The following is a 22,213-nucleotide window of genomic DNA, read 5'->3' as shown; positions in this document are numbered from 1 at the left end:
ACTGTGGCACGGCATGAGCAGGGAGCCAAGCAAATGGCCTCCACTCTGATCGAGTGTCCTTCAGTGAGACACTGAATCCTTATCAGCTGCAGGGCTGCTGTTGAGTCTGATCTCTGACCTCCTTGTGGACAGGGTCAGGAGGCAATTTTCTGAGGATCAAGAGCTTCTTTCAGTTTATCACGTCAGCCAAAAATTAACCAAAAACCTATAACCATATATTTAGAGTGTTTCATCACAGCAGGTTCCCAACCTTTTGTAACTGAAAGCCCACTTCTGATTGTTAACACAATTCAGGACCATCTTTCCAAATAATAAGTGGATTCTAATGTTGCTCTGCATTAACCTAACTGCACTAGATGATTTGTTACACAGACCCATCTGGGAAATCTTCAGTGGAAAGTGTTTGGAAAAGGGCAGGCACCTTTAAAAAAAAAATACTCAGCAGGTGATTGAATGAACCATCTGTCTATCAACGTCTATCATTAGAAAATTTCAACCAATCAGATCAATGAACAATATAACGTAGTCAAACTCTTACTGAAGCCACTCTTTAATTAGCAGTTGCTTCTCGCTGCGCCACCCCTAGTGCCAACCCCCGAGGCTGCCAGTACTTTCTCAAAGGAAGCCGATTGGTCTGCAAACGTCCTGGCAAGATGGATTCTTACGTGATTTCACGGGTTCGGCTGCTTTGCAAAGTTATCTCTGTGTATACTGGATACAAGTGTTCGCTAACAAGTTAGCCATATTAGCTTTAACATATGATAATATTTCTGTGCTCTGTTTACAGCTTCCACTACAGTAAAAATTCAGTAGCAATTAGACTTCACATTTAAAGGACCAGTTACACACTGGACCTTTACTATTCAGTTGCTTATAAGAATCAAATCCTTGTGGCCTTTTTTTTCCATATTTCCATATAAAGGTTTCTAGAATATTTTGAAATAAGACATTTTGTTTAGATGGTGAGGTATAATTTAAATAATTTATGAAATAAAATGAATTGATGCTTATGTGAGGTCTGATTGAAAACCCAAGAACATAAACATAGTCCCTGGTGATTACAGGTGTAATGGTCTAACAGGTGCCAGCATGTGTCAAATATATAGCACAAGCGGCGCCTGATCAGAGAATTTTCAGTGACAGTGATGAACTCTGTCATTTATGCTGTCAAGCCTCACACTGACACATTTGTGCTGAAAGCATTTTTAATACACACAGAGACAAACAGCTGCAAAGTATACTGGCACAGTCAGAATATTTTCTCTGCTTAGCAATGCACATAACAAGGTATCGCTCAGTTTCTACACAAATACTGTTACTCTTATTTTTAGATTATTCCTTTTGATTATGATAATAATTTAACCATCTGTTTCATTGCTGATATCTGGGGACCTGTTGCCTCTGCTGGACTCCAGGGTTGAGTATAGTTAAACTGGGGCTTGTTTAAAACCTGTCTGATTATTTGTGTTGCTAGGCCTAATGAACCATTGCAAAATTATGTTTCCGCATCGCTGTATCGCTGTATCGCTGTACAAATGAACCTATGACTAAATTATTATAATACAGTAACTGATATAAAGGGTGGCTTAAACAAAGGCAACATTTCCTCAGTAAATGCAGAGAGAGAAAAATGAACATGCCAACCTTGGAATTTGTCAGTGATTTGTAATTTTTAGTCACCATGCTACTCTACATGGGTGAAATGTATGGACACATAAACATAAAACCCATATGTGATTGTTGAACATCTCTGTCCTAACACATGGGAATTCATCTTCTACTATAAAAGCCTCCACTCTTCTGACAAGGCTTTCTACAAAATTGTAATTCCTGGCTGCAGAGATTTGTTCCCACAAGAGCATTATGGAGGTCCAACACTGAGGTTGGGCAATGAGTTGGGGGCACTTTAGGGCAGGACAATAGGCTGAAATCACACCATTGACATTATTACCTTAAAAGTTGATATAGCTGATGTTTTAGAAAACTATTTCCATTGACACAGCGGACATAGAGCAACATAAGCATTTATTTGTAGTCATAATTCTGGCCACCTGAGTCCAATATTCACTCTTCTTTTAGTTTGTTTTTGGTCTTCACTATGGATGTAATGGAGAACTGGACAAAGCATTGGAGGCCGTTCTTCCCCCAGCCGAGCCAGCTAACGTCTGGTTTAGCCCTCTGCTAACTTAAATGGGGATATAATGATTTATATGTGTGGGTCTTCTAGACTTTCCAATTCAAATTCTGATCTGAAAAGTCATTTTGCAAGAGTAGTGAATTTTATCCACCAGTTTACAACCGCTTCTGTCACAGTGTAAGCTTATAACAAAGGGTTTTGTGGACAATGTGCATTGTCGTGATGGACGTCATTGCTGTCATTATACGGTTTGGCCACTATGTCAAATCCTGAGAGAATTATCTGACTCTTTAGCAGCTAAATGCTCCAGTGTGTTCACCAGCTAGTCGCTAACTTTATCTTCCATTTGGTTCTGGGCAGGTAGTTTAAAGCTAGGGTAGGTAACGTATGTCATCGCTAGCCATATGCAACTACCTCTCTTCTCATTCCTGCACAGTTCTTCTACCTCAGTTCTCACCATCATTGAAACTGTGGTTTGACCTGTTGCTTCATCAAAACATTTTGTTCGTAGTCTTTTTTTACTTCTGTGTTTCTTTTCTTGCTTTGTGTAGCAGTGCAAGCTGTAGTTAAAGGTGGGACTATACATTCTGGCTGCTCTTTCTCTGCCATTCTTCAGTGTGCTCGGTAGCTTCAGCAATACGGCTTGAATGAAAAGACTGGCTGCGCTCATTACAGGCCTGTGACTGCTTCTTTTTTTCTTCAGAAAATTTGACTTATTGATTTCTGTTGGTATGTAGAGAGAATTTTAACAAATATAACGAAAATGCTTCTGAAATACATTCCCTACCCTTTTTACTGTAGCTTCTGGAAACAATGCTGATAGGAGAGCTGAGACTGAACCAAAACATTAAAGTTACAAGCTATAAAACAAAACCACATTTTTAAAAAAAAAAAAACTATAAAGCTCTATAGAACTGTAGAGTTAGTTGATAATTCTTTGTAGGTTCATCATATAAGCAACCCATTTCGCTTTACAGGTAGTCCTTTTATCCATTGTTGGTATGAAAATCTTTGTTGTAGCAGCTTTAAATTTCAGTAGTTTGAACCTCTGCAAGCCTCTGTTTGGCCTTAATATCCCCCTGGATAGCAGCTGTATGGTGCATTTGTCATATCTGTCATGTCACTGCCACACATTGATTTGACTAAAAGGATTTGTTGCCCACTGTAATGAGGATACATTCCATCCCCAGTGACATAACACAATGTTATCCCACATATTAAGATAATCCTGGGGAAGAGGCACGAGGTTTAACCTTGTGAAATAAAGAATGATTTTTTTGTACTATGAGCAAGCAGGGAGGATTACGCCACTATAATATAATTTTTTGGCTACGTCTTGACTCAGGCTGGTGGACGGCCCCAGCAATGCTAATCCTGGATGATAATACGGCCGCAGCATTAGCTAATGAAACTAACAGGAAAATCAGCAGCAAGTGAAAGCCACACATCGCACTCTACAGACATGCAGGGAGCACATTATGAATACAAGCTCTCTCTCTCTCTCTCTCTCTCTCTCTCTCTCTCTCTCTCTCTCTCTCTCTCACACACACTCACACACACACACACACACACACACACACACTACTTGTGTGTAAACTGTTAAAGACAGTTCCACAATCCTCACACAACTTGCTCATTTTAATACAAATTTGTCTGCAACAGTGTGATGACTGGCTCAGTGAATGAAGTCAGTTATTTTGTAATTTAATAGCTGCTGCTACCTGCTACTTGAAAACAACCTAAAACACACACACACACACACACACACACACACACACACACACACACACACGATATACAGGCGGAGAGAGAACCCCAGCGGTCCTCTCTGCACCTTAGTAACAGCAGACTGGAAAACTAGCCCCTTCCTCACAGAAGGCCCCCTATTGGTTAACCAGTGCTCTGTTGCTAGGGAACAGCTTATGCCTTGCTTCAACAGTGGCCAATCGGTGGGCGTGTGTCAGTGACAGGGGGGCGGGGTGTGGGTGTAGGTGGGGTGTGTGTGTGTGTGTGTGTGTGTGTGTGTGTGTGTGTGTGTGTGTGTGTGTGTGTGTGTGTGTTTGCAGCCGCAGAGAAGCAAGTAAGATTTGTGTAAGGCAGGTTCACAGCATACACAGATACTATCACACTCAGATAAATACACACAGGGAACGCGGCGAGCACCACCGGAACACTGGGGCTGTGCAGCTATACACACACACACACACACATACACACACATACACACAGGACCTCTATTTTTATCAATCAGTTAATCAAACGTTATTGATATTGTGCTTATAGTGCAAGATTACAACACAAAAGTGCATTAAATAGAAACAAAAACAAGATGCTTACTCTTTGACTGTATCCAGTATAGCATTAAACCTCCGTACCAAAATAGCACTGCACCTCTGTGTCCACTCAAAGATATCAACCAGTCATCATCATGGAACATAGAAATGAACCTCTGGGCATCCCAAAGGCTCATATTTACAGGAACAACACCTCAGTAAGATGTGTCCCCAGATGACGGAGCCCTTCATGGCCCACAAAAACAAAAACTAACATGATGACAAGGAGATCTTAAAGGTCCACAGGATCTATTGGCAGAGATGTAATATAATATTTATAGGTATGATTTCATTAGTGTATAATCACCTGAAAATAAAAATCTTACCTTAGAATGAGCCCCTTTTATCTACAGATAAAACAGAGTCCGCCATGTTAAACTGGTAGTTTTCTACAGTAGCCCAGAACAGACAAACCAAACATTGGGTCTAGATAGGACCTATTACATTTTACACTGTAGTTTCTCCTTTGCGCTTGGAATGGGAGGGTCGGTGAGGGCGCAGTAATCTGCAACTTCACCGCTAGATGCCACTAAATCCTACACACTGGACCTTTAAAAGTAAAGAAATAAACATTAAAAATGACAGGACAGGTTAGCAATTAGTTAGCTAAAACTAATATCTAGTATTTAGCTTGGAAATGTTAACATGCTGCATTGGCACATAGACACTAAAACCTGCTTCTCTGTCAGTGTTACAGTACTGGTAGATCAAGGAACAACAGAAAGGCCAGTGCCAGATGAATGAACATATTTAGCAGGGACACATGAGTGTGTTAGACATGCAGTCAGCCGCTACTCCAAACTAAAAACAGAATCTTAAGCAGTGTGTAGGATTTATTTTATCCAGCGGTTGCAGATTGCAACTCCCTCGCTTCATCGTCCCCTCCCAAGTGCTCAGGAAAAAGTACGGATAAACACGCAATAAACCTAAACGCCCCTATCTGCAGCCAGTGTTTGGTTGGTCCATTCTGGACAGACTTCAACTCCATGGAAGGCGACCCTCGATCCTCCCAAATATTACACACTGGACCTTTATGTACAAAGATGAGTCTACTACTAAATGTTCAGCACACATGCTGCTGCACTGCAGTTGGTTTTAAGCTTTCTTAGGTGGGCTGCAAAAGAAAGCATTACAGTACTGTAGTCAAGCCTGCTAGTTATAAAAGCACACATAGGGGCCGCCCCAGTAGCTCAACAGGTAGAGCACGTACCAGGCAAGTCAAAGCTGAGTCCTTACCTCAGCACAGCTCAGGTTTGAGTCGACCCAGAGGCCATTTGTTGCATCTCATTCCCTCTCTCTCCCCTGTGTTTCCTGTCACTCTCTACTGTCCTGTTGAATAAAGCGAAATGCCAATATATAGGCTGTGTGTGTGTGTGTGTGTGTGTGTGTGTGTGTGTGTGTGTGTGTGTGTGTGTGTGTGTGATATATATATCTGTATCTGTGTGGGAGAGATATAGCAGTACTCTTGCAGAATTTCCTGAGATGATGCCGGTGATATTTTGGATGTGAGCTTCAAAATTTAGATGAGGATAGCTAGCTTAGGGCCTGATGTTTTGAGTCAAGGATTTTCACTGTACAACTTCTGTCTTTCTTCTGTGCTCTAATTATCTAATTATTATTACAACATCTGTCTTTGATCAGAAAGTTTGTGATACAGAATTTTCAGCCCATGTGGGATTATGTCCGTATTGGCAAATCCTGCACCTCACGATGTTCGTCCAGTGCCAGTGTTTAATGCCAAAGCAGGAAGTAGTGTGCACACTTTATGTAGTGAGGCAGACTGTTAGGGTGTGGGGGTGGTGGATGGTGGTGTAGTGTCACTTTCATCCTCTTGGGAGCAACGGCCGTTGACAGATGTCCTCCACCTACAATCTTTCTCTAACCTTAGCCAAATGTTTTAGATGCCTAAACCTGCAGAATCGTCCAATAGCTGTATATGGTCTACATGGCAATAAAAACTAAGTCTGTGTTTTTCCAAAGGCATTTAAAGTCTGAACTACAGTGGTCCTAGAATGGAGCCTTGGGGTCACTAAGAGAGCAGACAACATAGTCTCTGCCAGACAGACAAGACTTAAGCCAATTTCAAACTGTGCCATAGAGCCTCACATATCTCAGTGTATCAAAAATAGAAATTGTTTTATGTCTTTCTGCCTTGTTGAGCATGAAAAGCCAGAACAAACTTGTTTATGGTCACTTGGGGGCAACGCCACAATAAGTGAAACACTCCGAGCCTGACATGTTATCACCTTATGGAGTTGCTGTGGCTAATGTAGCAACAATTTGTACAATTTACATTCATTCTGGCTCATTTCTGGCCACTGTAAGTCCAACATTCATCCTCCTTATAACTCTGTTTTGGTCTTAAACATTTGAGTATTTAACTACTAAATGCTGAGCTATCCTCACCTGCTAGCTGCAAACACTGTCTGCCATTTAGTGCTGGGCAGGTAGAGTACATTGGGTTTGTCATAGCTGTTTGCTGAAAGCAGGTGCCTGCTGCTGCTGTAGGGTTGATGAGAGTAGTAAAATATGTGGGCCATGAAACTAAAGATTAGTTAAAGGAGACCTAAGCTAATTTTCTAAGGATTTGTCACAGCGAAGGGCTATTTTCACATTACACATAGTCAATATAGGCGTTAAAAACCTTCTTTCCTATGATTTCCCTTAATAATTGTTTGAAATTGGCCTAAATTTGGCCTGAAGGATCTAAGAAACTTTTCTTCAAGAGATGCTTCACAATGGCAGCTCTCAGTGCCAGAGGAAGATGCCAGTAAGCAGCCAGGAAAATTATTTTTTCTTTGCCAGCACTTTATCTTCAGGATAATAGGCATTCTGTTATAAAGGGTGTTTGGTAGGGTCAAGAGAGCTGTTGGGGAGATGTTGCATTTCTCTATTAATGACAGCAAAGTGTTTTATAGTAGTTTCAAGCAAAGGGAAAAGAATACCAAATGGGAGCTCACACAATTTGTATCGTGATTATGCATAACCTGATCTTTGTTATCTCTGAAGAGTACTGCTTTGTGCTCTGTACATTTTCATAATTTCACACCAGGAAGAGTAAGAATAAACCGGGTCTGTAGATGTGTATCTGAAAGGTAAATAGTAGTAAAAATGAGTTGTGAGCTAAGCATTTTTGGTTGCAAGTGTGCAAATTCACTTTGTTATAATTAAAGATGAAGAAATAATTGTAGAAAATACTGATTTCAGTATATAAATTATAACATTTAGAAAAGATTTGCATAAAACTTATCAATGTACACCACCATACATTTACTGTAGTGACAGAAAGAGTTCCTTTAAGAATTTTGGTAAAAAAGGTCTTTAAAGGTCTAGTATGTAGGACTTAATGGCATCTAGTGCTGTAGTTGCAGATTGCAACTCACTCACTTGTTCGAAGCGTGTATGAGAAACTATAGTGGCTGTGAAAAACACATGAAAAACGCTAAAGGCCCTATCTAGAGCCAGTATTTGATTTGTCTGTTCTAGACTACTGTAAAAACATGGCAGTTCACACGGCAGAAGAGGACCCGCTCCCTCTGTAGATAAAATCGTCTCATTCTAAGGTAATGAAAACACAACAATTCATATATTCAGATGATTATACACATACCTATAAACATACCTCTGAATATTATATTCCATTTCTGCCAATAGATCCTCCTAAATGTTACACAATGGACCTTTAAGAGAGAGAGTTTCCATAAGATTTGAGTCCAACTGTGGCTCTTTGATCCTTATCATCCCCTCTCTCTCCCCCTTTCCTGTCAATCGTCAGCTGTCCTATCCAATAAAGACAAAAAGCCCAACATATATATATGTATATATAAACACTTATTGTGAATGACTTTGCTCATTTGGCACAAATGAAGTAATTAGACTGAAAAATAATCTAATTATTCACTAATAAACTAACGATTTGTAAAAAGTGTAAACTGTAAATATATATGTACTATAATTGTACACACACGTAACACACACATTTCATACTAAATAGAGGTAGAAACTGCTGATTATCAGCAGATTTCACCTTCCTGGTCTGGTAATCATCTATGGCACAGATCTGTGATAAGCCTATCACCGGATTGATCAATAGAAACCTTGTTAGCAGCCACTCTGGACAGATTCATTTACAACAATGTTGCACTAATGCTGCTTAATATCAGTGTGTAGTGTTACACAGAGTCCCATTTTCCCTCTCCCACTGCAGCTATTGTTAAAATTATTTTAGAAGTAGACTTAATTAAAACCATAGGCCTTCTGCACCTCCCCTTTTGGTAAATCCTTTAATAAGACCAAAATTCACTCTATGTAAATACTGGTAAAATGTTTAAGAAACTATTTATGAGGGATTCTGTGTAAAGTAAAAATAAAAACTACTGCGTCAATGATAATGTTAGTGATTAAACTAGATTCACTTTCACATATTTACCCAGAGTAGACAGGTGGTCAGAAAGATTGGCCTTCACCCACATGACCCAGGTTGTCACCGAGCATCTGCTGAAGTGTCATCGAGCAAGACACTGACTCCCCACCAGCTCCAGGCTGCTGTTCTGCAGCAGAGCTTGCCCTCTGACCTCACTCTGTCAGGGAAGGTGGGCTTCCCTGTGGGATTAACACTTGATTGTATCATTTATTTAAGATGCAAATTGCTCCTTCATCATTGCACATGTATTGTCATTGCTACTGGGCACTTCATGTCAAAAATACACTGCAAATATTAAACACCATTACAATTTATTCATTTTTTGACATTTGCTTTTGATGTGATTGTTTGTATTGTGTCATGCTTTCAGAAATCACCAATACAATGAAACCAGTAATATCTTAGGTCTGAGGCAGTGGGTTAGCAGCTCTTGAAACGAGTTCCTCTGAGCTGTGGAGAACCTCAAGGCTCAATCCTGGGACCTGTCTTATTCTCCCCTCACATGCTACCTTTGGGGTATATTATTTGTCAGTTTGTGTCTCTTTTAATTTCATGCCAACATCACTAACTGTCAATTTAGGATGCAATTCAAAATATTTCTAATTACTTAAAAGGTGTTACACAATTTGGCTCCATCCTGTTGATTGTGACTAGCTGTTCATAAATACATACATACAGGTTCACTATCTCAGGTAATGCTTACCCTAATGTGTTATTATTTAACAAGTTTACTTGACTTTGACTTAAATATTCATTCAAATGCTTTTTTTGTAGCACTTTGTAACCCTGGTTTTATAAAGTGCTACAGAAGAAAGTTTTACCTACTCTTTTTTTCCTCCTGTTTTCTACAGGAAATAGATAGACATTTCTAACTAATTGGTGAGTACACCCAATAGTTAGAAAAAGGATGTGGGTTTTCTCCACATATTTGAAGAGCAACCACACTGTGGCTTAAATTAACTCAGAAAAAGCTCCAACGTCATCAGTTATAGCAGCACTAAAGCCAGCATCAATATCACTGTCGTCAGGTGGAAACCTTGCATCTTCAGAATGTCAGAGCATTGTATTTAACTTGACACCCATGTGTTTGAGTTCATTTGTGATGTTTTGAAAAGGTTTTATAAACCCCAGGGCTGGAGGATTTTCTAACCCAGTGAAAGAACCTCCTCCAGCTGAAGTGACAGTTACCAGAATTCACCTGACAGCAGTGGGATGATTGATGTGCATGCTGTTGTGCAAGGTCCATTGAACGGGATGTTAAAAGTATAAAATTATTTCAACAACAGAAATCCTTTAATCACAACAATTTCATATGATACATTGATAAAATAGAGGAGAGTCGTTGACCTTTATGTAAAAAAAAAAGTGGTTCGGTCCTTTAAGCTGTGTTAAAGCAAAGCACTTTACAACCTACACTTAACTGGTTGGTTTGTGTTCCACTTTTTGTTCTGCATATATTGACATATGAATAATAAAAAGTGTCTCAGTTGTTGTGCATTGCTTTGAAAAGGTAAAGGATGGATATAAATGACTGTGTGTACATTGATTAGCAGGTTAGATATACTGTCTGTATGAAATCAGGCTTGTGTGTGAGCTTTGTGTGTGTGTGTGTGTGTGTGTGTGTGTGTGTGTGTGTGTGTGTGTGTGTGTGTGTGTGTGTGTGTGTGTGTGTGTGTGTGTGTGTGTGTTCTTATTATTATCACTCAGCCTTTTTTCTCTCGTTCTCTCTCTCCCACGCAGGCCTACAGCTCTATCCTGGTTGTCATGGTGATTCTGCTCAACATTGGAGTGGCTATTTTGTTTATCCACTTTTTTATTTAAGGACAGCACCACTTTCAGAGTCAGCCTATCTATGCTACAACAACTATAAATTCATATGAGTATTACGACGAATCTGCTGCTCCCTCGTGTTCCTGGCGAGGGGACTGCAACTGGCCGAAGGAAGACTAGGACCAAGGAGGGCTCCGCCATCATTTGGGCTAAAGTTGGCTGACCCGGGCTAACCTCAGCTATGCTTGGTCCAGTCTTCGTGAAAGAGATGCTGAGGTGTGGAGCCCAAAGAAGTGGACGAAAGAGGGGTGAAGCAGTCCGGGTAACTGGACTACATGGAGATAATATAGTCCAGAAACTGGACTTAAGTGAGCTTCAGTAGTTCACATATAGACTCAAATGGGCTGAACCGGTCTGATCCCCAGGCCATGAGAGCTACAGCTGGCGTTACAGCGAGATGTCTGCTTCCACTGTCTGCAGACAGGACTGACGAGACAGACTTTTTCATCTTCAAATCATAGTTTTCAACAGATTTGTAACTTATAATTTATTTATTAACATTTTCTCTCATGTACAATATGTTGATGGATATATTCTTTATTTTGTAACCCTCCACCCCTCTTTATATAACTCCTGCCTTTTGGTTCCTCTTCCTGCCCAGGTGTTGTTACTGATGGTTCAAGGTGTGTGTTCATGTGTGTGTGTCTTAAGACTGGCGAGTGTGTGCTTCCTGCATACATGGCTCCCTGTCCACACACACACACACACACACACACACACACACACACACACACACACACACACACACACACACACACTCACATACACACACTCATTGCTTTTACCCCATCCCTCTCATCCATCCATGCAGGCTCTGATGTCTGTCTCCTCTCATTCTTCATCTCGTGCTGGGAGTGTGTGTGTGTGTGTGTGTGTGTGTGTGTGTGTGTGTGTGTGTGTGTGTGTGAACAAATGAATGCAGGCTTATGTGCTTCTCTGCATAGTGTATATACAGTACGTTTGCAGTGTGCATGTGTGTAAATGGGTTTTTGTGAGCGTGTTTGTATCAAGCTGCAGCGTCTTTTCCAGCAATGTGTGTGTAGTATGTATGTATGTGTGTGTGTGTGTGTGTGTGTGTATGTATGTATGTGTGTGTATGTGGTCTCCAAGTAGCTCAGTGGCCTTTCACGCTGTTCATGAACTTTACAAGAGCATCTCATGAGGACACAGTCACTGCTCATCCACATCCAGCCTACTAGCATCAGCTGACAGCTGTGCTCTCTCCGTCTCTCCCTCCTACTCTCTCCCACCTCCACACACACCAGTCAGAGGATGGAGCTTCCTCTGAGTTGGTGGTAGTTCAAGACAGACCGTCCTTGGCAAAGCCTTGCGCCTACTGTACCACTAGCAGAGGTGTTTTGAGGCAATACTGCATTCACTGAAGCAAAGCTTGTAACGTGCACCACCAGAAATACAGCTTTAAAGACAATATCACATTGATAAATCAGTGTCTCCCACTGCTTCTCTTAAAACTTAACCTGAAGACAACGACTACATCTTTTATACTATACTTGCAAGATGTCTGAAAAAAATATTAGTCGCCACTTGCCTTGCTTTTGTAGCGCAAATTGATAAAAGTACAACAATGCATGCATATGTACTGTAATATCTTAGTTGTGCGTCAAATCTGAAAGTGAAAGAAGCGTCAGAAGCACACGCTACATGTTAAGTTTTGATAGGAACAGTGTCTGGAGAAGAAGCCTATTTGGCACTGATCATGAAGCTAAGATAAAACAGTTATTGATCTTTTCTGGGTTAAATGAAACAAATTGAAGCCTCTATGTGGAGCAAAGTAATTCCCCAAGCAGCCTGACAAGAACTAACTGTATGAAAGGAAATGATGCGAGTCTGTTGTAGTGTAGAAGCAAGCAGTGGCAAGGATCGAGGTCGGGATTCACCGCCTCCATTCCTCAGATTCTCCTCCACCAATCCAAGACCCTGAATGACAGACAGACAAAGTACAGTCACAAATACCAGTCACAATTTGTCTATTTTTATAGTCCAGTGAAGACACTGGGTGTGTGTGTCTCTCGAACCCGTCTGGCAGACCAGCCTCTGTGTTTGTTTGCATGTGTGCACATGAACGCTCATCGGAGTGTCTGAACATGTGTGTGCATCCTCCTCCTTCCACGTGATGGGATGGCTGAGCCTGTTGCCATCGGTAACAACTTCCAGGGGGCAGGGAGGCTCGCTGTTGTATTTTCTGTCTGACAGCGTTTCTCAAACTATGGATAGGAACTCAAACTCGGCTGTAGGCTCATTTCTGGTGTTTCCCCACATTATTACAAGAGTACAGTCTAATGTGCCTGCACCCCGAGAGGCAGAACAATATATTTTCATTTCATTTGGGTCCCAGACTGAAGCTCTGCTGTATGCCATCAGCCTGGTGACGATGCCCTGCACCACCCTGTTAGTCCGCAGCATGCTACAGCATGCCAAGCTCTCTCTCTATAGTTTGACTCTCCTTTCTTTCTTTCTTTCTTTCTTTCTTTCTTTCTTTCTTTCTTTCTGTTTCTGGGAATTACTCTGTTTTGTTTTTGAGTTATGTGGAGAAAATAATGAAAGTGTTTGAAAGAAAATGAATCTTGGCTTTTGTCTCTTTCTTTGTGTTGCTGTGTTGTGTTTTCATACTTTTCATGAGTGGGGTTGTGTGTTAGGCAGCATCCCTGATGCAGAGGGAGTGGTACATGCCTGGTTGAGAGGGAGGGGTACGGTTACTATAGCAACCTTAACTGAATTTTCCTCCGTCAGCGGAGGGGCGGTGCTTGCGCTTGGGGGGCGGGGTTTACCTCTAGAGACCAATGTTCTCAATGAGAGGGAGGATGGAGGGAGGCTGTATTGATGGAGAAGAGGAGGAAGTAGAGAAGAAGAACACAGAAGTGCAGGATGGGGGAAACTACAGCTAATACATGTAATGTCAAGTTATATCACGATGTTTTTATCATCTGTGATGAAGCATGGTCAGGTGTCATTCTGGATGCAACACCACATCCATCAGCAAGTGTGCTGCTGCATCAGGTTTCAACATGGACCTCTGGCGCCATCTTCTGGTCCGAGATATGAACTACAAAATGTCATCATCAAGGGGCTTCACTGTAGCACACTGAGGAGTTAACTGTAAATATACTATATAACTGTAGTGTATATATAGTCAGTAGTGGCTGTCATTGCACTTTGTAAACTTTATTTTTCTAGTTAAAGTAATGTTGCTGTCATATCTGAGGAGGCTAGCTTACTTCTGAAAACTGAAAAAGTTAACGATACTAAAAGTAGGAACTTAATTAGTCTTGGGGGATATAGACCATGGCTTCCCTCTTGGTGAGACTGTCATACTAAATAGATTACAGTTCAACGTGTATCTGGCACTTTAAAGCTCCAGTGACCAAGCTGAGATATGTATGAGCGCATGAGAAAAAGATGTGAAATAGCAGGGCAGCGGATATCCCTCTGAACCAATCACAAGAGAGACCTCGAAAAATCGACGGAGCTCGCAGCCAATCAGAGCAGTAATGTCTACATGGTGGGCTGGACTTGCTGCCAGAGTTGGGATAATGTTATACACAGCTGTTTTTTTCTGGATTTCAAGACTCATGGCAGAATGCAGGGAGCGTACAACTATATTTTTCACGGAATTCATTCATGGGCAGTGAACAAAACCTCCAGTATCTGTGAGTTTGTTTCTTTTTTAGATGAGGTAATGTCTCGGAAATGTTATAATGTTATTTCCAGCGGCAGCAGCAGCAGCAGCCTCGGGCCACACTAGTTTTGTTTTTGAACTTTAACTCCAGCACAGTCTTGCTAGCAGTCGGGACTTCAGCCGACGGCTCCTCGCACAAGTTGTTGAAAACCATGAGGACAGAGTACCAACTCTACAGGGAGGGATTGTTGTGCCGTGCGGGACAGGACAGCGGGGCGGCTCCGATCAAAAAGCGTCTCCTTGAATGGGGCGGTGTGTTTTGATCCCCTCTGCCTTTCTGCAAGAGCTGTTTCTGGACCGTCAGGGGGACAGCGGTCCGACCGGCGGAGAGGGACACGGCGGAGGGACTCCTTGCTGCCGTGCTGCGTGCTGAACACAAACCAGACCACTTTGGCTTCTTGTGAGGCGACTTGGTGAGATTATGGTTCGGAAAGGCCTCCAGCTCGGTCCGCCAACAAAGGAAACGACTGTTGCCTCTTTTATTCCACTGCTGCGGCCGCAAACACAGACAGTCACTAACTTCAGTTAAAGTTGACAAAATAGCTCTCGAGAGTAGTGCTGCTCACGTGCGCATTTACGCACGCACGCACGCATACACACGCACGCGCTCCCTTTGTTTGGAAGTTTTCTGTCAGTTGAAAGTCTGACATTTTGATTCCAGCTGTTGTCCCTAAAAAAACAAAACAAGTTCAAGTTCACTTTGAGTGGATGTGTGAGGATGGTGGAGAGCCGGAGCTGTGTCCAGAGGGAGGGGGTGTACCGCTGGTTCTCCTCCCTCACCTCAGCCCAGAGAGCCGAGTTCCTGTGCGGCCTTCTGGACCTCTGCGTCCCCATCGAGCTCCGCTTCCTCGGCTCCTGCCTGGAGGACTTGGCGCGCAAGGACTACCACTCCCTCCGGGATGCGGAGATCAAGGCCAACAACCCCGCTGACCTTTCGGGCCTCACCAACATCACGGACGAGGTGGTGCGCAGCAAGCTGCTGGTGTCCCTCGCCCTGCTCGGCTCGGACAACAGGGAGGCGGCGGGGGTCCTGTACCGGACCCTGACTCACATAGACACGGTGATCAATAACTACGGCCTGGCGCTGAATGACGGGAGGACCGAGGAGCAGTTTCTCTTACTGTTCACCATGGCCTCGCACCACCCGGCCTTCAGCTTCCACCAGAAGCAGGTGCTGAGACAGCAGCTCGGCCAGATCCAGGACATCCTGCAGGTGAGAGGGATGCTCAGAGTGGAAGTTCACACCTCACCTGCACAGGGTCACCAGGAGGAGGGAGCAGCTGTCAGCACGCAGAAAATATCATTTCACATTAATTTGCTTGTGGTTGAAATAATTTGGCTATTACCAAATGACCCTCTTCCTTGAAATCATTTGAATGCTAGCTGAGTGGAGTGTAGAAAATACTTGGAAACAAGCAAATGGTGCTTTAAAACCCAACACAGAGTATGACATGGAATCACTTGCCAAGTTCTACATAGATGTCAAGAAACTTATGGAAAGACATATTTGAGTACCACCATAGTACTTACTCAACATTTAGATGATCTGTTAAATGCCATTTTACTAAATTCTTCCACTCAGATGTAATGGGCACAGGCTGTATCAGGTGATAGAAGTGTAACATGGTGAAATGTGTTCTCATGCAGGTTGTCAGAGGAAGTGAAAGCAGCTCCAAAAACACCCATATATACCTAGTCCCATGAGTGTGAACGACATATATAAAACCCAATAACTAGTGAGAGTTTTGCTCGGTGGCTGGCCGAGAACATGCGGTAACCCCACTGTGAGAACAAGAAGTTAGATGAAAGAGGTTGTGAAGCAGGTGACTGCATGCCAACCTGCTGCAGACTGCTACTCTGCTACAAATCCACATCTCTCTGACACAGTGCCTCCTTTAGGATAAAAGAGTCCCCTAAATCCAAAGCGCTAGGTGTTGTTAACAAGTGCGGGGTGCTCAGAGTTCTCATAGCGTCCACCCTCATCCATCCGGCCCCCGGCCACAGGTGAGCTTTTAACCTGCTCGGAGGATAAGAAGAGTCATTATAGCAGGTGAAACACCTACTAATTCCAGTCCTGCCAGAGGAAATATGCTACAGATGAGTACAGCGCACTGACATGATGTCTAACACCAAAATTACAGGTGAGACTTAGTCAATGACAGGCTGCCTCAGTCATGTGTCAGTCAGTGGTGAACAAAGTAAATGACATGCTTGTAGGTGAAAGCTGAGTTTACGATGTCGACCACAGCTGAGGTCACATTAGAAAGATGTTCTTGTTTGTTGACAGAAGCATTTATGTCCAATCTTATTTTGTTTACAGCTGAATCTTGATAGCTTCTGTGATTGTGGGATACATCTTTCACCAGCTATAATTGCATGGCTCTCACAGCTGCAGTTTCTAATGATATCAGGCTGTATTGGATTTATTATGAGAAAGTATCAGCCCAGAAACAACCAAAATAACCAGGATCCACTACATTTTGGGCAAAGACTGGAGCAAGAACTGTCCTGGGTCCCATTAAACTGCTCAAAAACATACTGAACATCATCACAGTGCTCAGGAGAAATACTTTGGACGAAAGATTTCTGACTGATGTTTTCAGAAACTTATATTACAGATGACTTCTGTTTGGGAGAACCCAGCTGTAAAACATTCGTCTGATGTGTTTCTTCCACAAAAAAGCATAGTTTTCACAAATCCTTAAAGAGGCATCCACTCTAAAAAGGCTTCTACCTAATTAAAAATGTCAGAATCTATGAATATGTAAATCCTTTAGTCCTTTTTAAAGTTTCCCTCCACTTCTGGACACAAGATGTCTCCTCCTTCACTGTAAAGTCCATTCTCAGTGGATGTGCACTGGTGGATTCAAGTTTCTACATCACACTGTACAAGTTGATACTGGACCAGGACTGACTGTTTGTGATGTCACAAATCCTGCTGGTAGGCCCCGCCCCTTAAAATCAGTACAAAAATTTCCACTTTCAGCAGATGAATGTGAAAACATCCTTCTAGTGTCAAACTCTGCACAGACAGCATTCAGACAGCACACTGTACAAGAGGAAACACTGATTTTGAGTGGAGGAGGTTTAATGGGGGGGCTTTAATACAATGGATCTTTATAAGCTCTATATCTGTGGTTGATGTTGACAGTACTATTTATGCAGCACTACCCCTCCCACATAACTCTTCTTGGAGTTCTAATTGACTTCAAACAGAATGCAGAACAACACACTGTACATTTAGCAAAGAAAGGGAATATATATCCCATATAACATGTAAAGCTTGAAAATTATTTGGAGGAATAACGATACTTCCTTCATCAAATGTGCATCTGTTTGTTGCAAAGGGAAGGGTTCCCACTTCAATACTGATGACGCATGTTCAGATATGTTTTCCGGGGCCTTTGCATCATCTTTGCTCTCAATCTTAATGATACAGTACAGGCTACGTCACATTTGGACTCTTTTAAGACTAAGTTCCGATCTGTAACTGTCTTTTTGCACTTCCTTTCTCAGAGATCAGTTCAAAGTTTAACAAGTGGTGATACAAGACAGCAAAAGACCTTTTTGTCTCTTGTGATTTTCAGACTAGAGATAGGTAGAACAAGTGATGACACAACTGTCACATCTTCCTCCAGCTGCCTTTCTGATTTTGGCATCTGACCAAACATGCTGGTTGTTGCAGGTGAGCGGAGGAGGAGGAGGAGGAGGAGGAGGAGGAGGCTCAAGCAGCTGGCCCCAGCGGGGACCGAGCTGCTGTCTGTTACGCTCAGCCACACCACCACTATCACCATCAGACCGTGTCCCTGCCTGTGGCCTCGTTGTCCCCCGCTGCCTGCTCCCTGCCTGATGCCAGCGCCGCCTACCTGCCTCTGTCTGCCTGCCAACCCTGCCACACACACTGCACCTGCTGGCACAAGGTAGGGAGCCACACAGCCAGAGTTTAGGGGGCTGTGTTATTGTTCATGTGCATTTGACAACAGGGTGAGTTTCCGTTCTTAAATAAAACAGTTATGTTTCCACGAAAAGGATTTCATTGTGGTTCTGGTAGTTTTATCCTGTGTTAATAATATTATATTGTATGGGTTAATTGGTTGGAAGGCAGTTTCATTGTGGTAGGGGGTGCATGCTTAAGTGTAGTATGTAAAGTCTAGCTTTCATTGGAGTGAATGGGCTGCTGTGTTTGCCGTTGTTTAATATGTCCATTAGATGTTCCTACCAACTGAACACTTTCTCCATGGAAATTTTAATTAACATTAAATGAAAAAACATTTAGATATAAAGTCATTGATATTATTTTATTACTGTATTATATATTTCAAAATTGTTGCAGCACTTTATATCATCAATGCAACATTAACATCCTTTTGATGATGTGTGTTAATGGCAGTTTGATGACTAGCCAGTGGAGCTGGATGTGGAGTTCGAACCATCAGCCTTATTTTTGGTGATAAGCCAAATTCCTGTCCTGCAATAAATGTTTTGAAATGTGCCGAAAAGTACTCCTCTCCTCTCCTCTACTCATCTGTTCTCTAACAACAAAATCAGTGGTCAACCATAAAATGTCCAAATATTGATGATAGAAGAAGACAGGAAGACTGTAGTTGTTTATAACCAAACGTTGTTCCTCCGTCTGGATGTTTTGTAATGAAAGGTGGAGAATATAGGGGGAGGGAGAGGAGGGGATTTCCAAGTGATGCAGAGAGCTGAGTGGTTCATGAACCCTGTGTTACTGTAACATCTGGGATTATCCTGCAGAGAGCGGGGGAGGGATTATTTAGACATGAATCAGGACGTTGGAAAAGAAAGAAACTGATACTCTGTCAATGCCAGCCAAGTAAAGAGAGACGTGAAAAGAAAGGTGAAGGAGCAGGACGTTGGGAGTTTTGTGCTTCTCTTTCACACAGACGTAAACACACACTTATGTGCTCCCACAGAAGCAGACAGGCACACTGTTTAAACATGTGCGAGCAGTGGAGGGAAAGTACCCGGCTCAGAGAGGAGCGTTTGTATTTAGTGTTTTGTTGCCCTTGGCTCCTGCTTAGTGCAGGTCAGCACATTTCTCTATGCTGAAATCAACCCTCTGTGGTGTGTGTGAGTGTGTGCATGTGTGTGTGTCTCTCCAGTGAATCCCCAGGAAGTTATAAATGCTCTCTCTCTGACTCTCTTTCCTTCCCTCAGCGCTCTGAAGGGAATGACAGGGTTTCGCTGTACACCAGAGCAGTCGTGCACATTATCTACAGCAGGGCAGCTTTTAGCCAGACCTACTGTCACCTACTGTAGATGTATATTTGACACAGTAGCTTTCACTCAAGGCTGCACCATCTCTGTAGGGTTAACATTAGCCACAGTGCTAGTAAGCTGGAAGGAGTGCAACAGAAATAAGTATTGTAGTAGTACACAGAACCTTTACAATCAGATGAGTATATGTAACAGCTCAACAGAGCATTTTAGCGTCTTTTAGGCCACTGTTTTGGTTTTATGTCCCACAACTTTTACTGTGACTCTAGCTGTATTTTAGCTCAAAGGGGAGCTCATTTTTTGAACTACTCTATATACTATTGGGTTATTGCATAATATTGCTCATCATATCTAAGTCAAAGCCACCTGTGACTATGGCTGTAAGTTAAATGTAGTGGAATAAAAAGAACAATATTTCCCTCTCAACCATAGTTGAGTAAATGTGTAAAATAGCCCAACATGTAAAATCCAAGTACCTCAGAGTTGTATTTAATTACATTTGAGCCATTGTACTGTTACTTTCCACCACTGCACATAAGACAGACTTCAGTGCTGCACCGGACACTGCAGTCTGTTCTTCCTCCAACATTTTGAGTCAACTTGCAAAAGTTTATTTTAACACGAAGCAGCTGGATGACAAGTCACTTTACTTAGGAAAACAGTTGAATTAGATTTTCTCCAGCGGGATCACAACAGAAGAGCAGTGGTATAAACAGCAGATACTATACACTGGCCACATCTGTTGGGCCTGTACAGACCGGCATAATCACCCGATCATATGACTGCTTTATGTATCTATAAAAATCAATGCCAGAGTCAGAATTAAGACTTTTTTTAGGATAGGGAGGAGGAGTTGCTGTTGAGACACAGCCTGTTTTCTTTTAATAGTTTTCATTTTTTTTACAGCACGTTTGCTACTAGCTGTGATTTCATTTCAGCACTTCTTGTTTTTCTCTTTCTTCCTTGTAATCCTTCCCGCTGATTCATGTTGTTCTCATGAGTGCTTTTTTAACTTTATGTAGCTACAGTGTAGCAGAGTCAGACTCTGCTTCCCCTCGCTAGCATTCTTCAGACGAAGCAGAGAGTTGGCAGGTTAGGCGAGTAACATGCGGATGTGGCAGTAGCACACTTAATTGTTTTCAGATCCACTGCCTCATGCTGTGCGTGTGTATGATTGCAGGCAATAGCACATGTTGGGTTTTCCCTCTGTATAATAGAAAGCCACACACTTCTAACTCTAATGTAATCTTTTTGATTTCAAACTGTTACCCTGATTAGCATAATATCTCATCAACCTGACAAGAACGACCCTGGAAGAACTGCAGTGTGGGGTTTTTCCACAATGACTAGATCATTTATATGTGGCTTTGAATTTCCTGTTGTGTTTGCATCTCATAGGTAATATGTAAGTAAAGCTATAAACTGTTTATTATGACAAATTATTTACAGTACAGACTTTGAGTTGGAATAATATTTCGTAATCTTGTGGGCACTAGGGATTTACAAACAGTGCTGCTTGGCTTACAGTCTGAAAGTCATGGTACAGGATTGCCATGTTAGTGTTTTGTTTGGAGTGAAACATGTATTGACCTTCAATTCATGAACAATAAACAGGCTAAACCATCTTTTGTAATTATACCAACATTAGTTTTCCCCCCCTTTTCCCTTAATTTGATTTGATTTGATTTGATTCAACTTAATTGTCATTGCAAGTACAGGTACAAAACAACGAAATGCAGTTAGCATAAACAAGAAGTGCAGAGTAATTTACAAATGTACAGAAATATGTAAAGTAGTAAAAAGTAGTAACAACATTATAGATATATGAATGAATATACTGGCAAGTTTACATTATGAACAGTATTAACAGAATAGATATATACTGCAATAAGTTAGGATATTTACAGTATGAGATTGAGACAGTTCAGTGGGAGTTCAGGGGGGTGGGGGTTCTCCTCGACCCAGAGTTTAGCAGGCTGATGGGAAAAAGCTCTTCCTGAGCATGCTAGTTCGGGAACGGGGAGACCTGTAGCGCCTCCGAAAGGGGAGGAGGGCAAACAGTTTGTGTCCTGGGTGGGAGGTGTCCCTAGCAATGCTGCGTGCCTTCCAAAGACATCGCTTGCTGTGGACAGCCTCAGTGGTGGGGAGAGGTGAACCGGGGATTCGCTGGGCAGTTTTCACCACCCTCTGCAGAGTTTTCCGGTCCGAGGCCGAGCACTTTCCATAGCAGACTGTGATGCAGTTGGTAAGGATGCTCTCGATGGTGCAGCGGTCGAAGTTCACCAGGATCTGAGGAGACAGATAGGCTTTCTTGAGTTACCTCAAGAAGAAAATACGCTGGTGAGCCTTCTTGATCAGGGTTGAGATGTTCAGGGTCCAAGAGAGGCCCTCAGAGATGTGGACACCCAGAAACTTGAAGTTGGAGACGCGCTCAACCTCGGTTTGGTTAATACGGATGGGGGTGTGTGTGCCGCCATTCTTTTTTCTGAAGTCCACAATGATCTCTTTGGCCTTCTTGGAGTTGATGGCCAGGTTGTTGTTGGCGCACCAGG

General features: G+C 42.3%; 2 protein-coding genes across 3 annotated transcripts in view; both read left to right on the top strand.

Moving 5' to 3' along the window:
* Window positions 1–11,628, top strand: part of jph3b (junctophilin 3b) — a 51,034-nt gene extending 39,406 nt beyond the window's left edge. Inside the window, exons 6-7 of one of the 2 annotated variants that reach the window (XM_051383185.1) lie at window positions 9,264–9,409; window positions 10,634–10,722. In XM_051383185.1, coding sequence (XP_051239145.1) covers window positions 9,264–9,281 — 18 coding nt within the window. In that variant the 3' untranslated portion in view covers window positions 9,282–9,409; window positions 10,634–10,722. Of the gene's footprint in view, window positions 1–9,263; window positions 9,410–10,633 lie in introns of both variants that reach the window. The other variant, XM_051383184.1, reaches the window with a different exon arrangement.
* A 1,767-nt stretch (window positions 11,629–13,395) lies between these two features.
* Window positions 13,396–22,213, top strand: part of zcchc14 (zinc finger, CCHC domain containing 14) — a 34,567-nt gene continuing 25,749 nt past the window's right edge. Inside the window, exons 1-2 of the mRNA XM_051383374.1 lie at window positions 13,396–15,633; window positions 18,116–18,340. Coding sequence (XP_051239334.1) covers window positions 15,139–15,633; window positions 18,116–18,340 — 720 coding nt within the window. The 5' untranslated portion in view covers window positions 13,396–15,138. The remainder of the gene's footprint in view (window positions 15,634–18,115; window positions 18,341–22,213) is intronic.

Source organism: Dicentrarchus labrax, unplaced genomic scaffold, assembly GCF_905237075.1.
Source record: "Dicentrarchus labrax unplaced genomic scaffold, dlabrax2021, whole genome shotgun sequence".
Taxonomy (NCBI): domain Eukaryota; kingdom Metazoa; phylum Chordata; class Actinopteri; family Moronidae; genus Dicentrarchus; species Dicentrarchus labrax.
The sequence above is the reverse complement of the archived record's forward strand: the minus strand, read 5'-3'. Positions and strand labels throughout refer to the sequence as shown.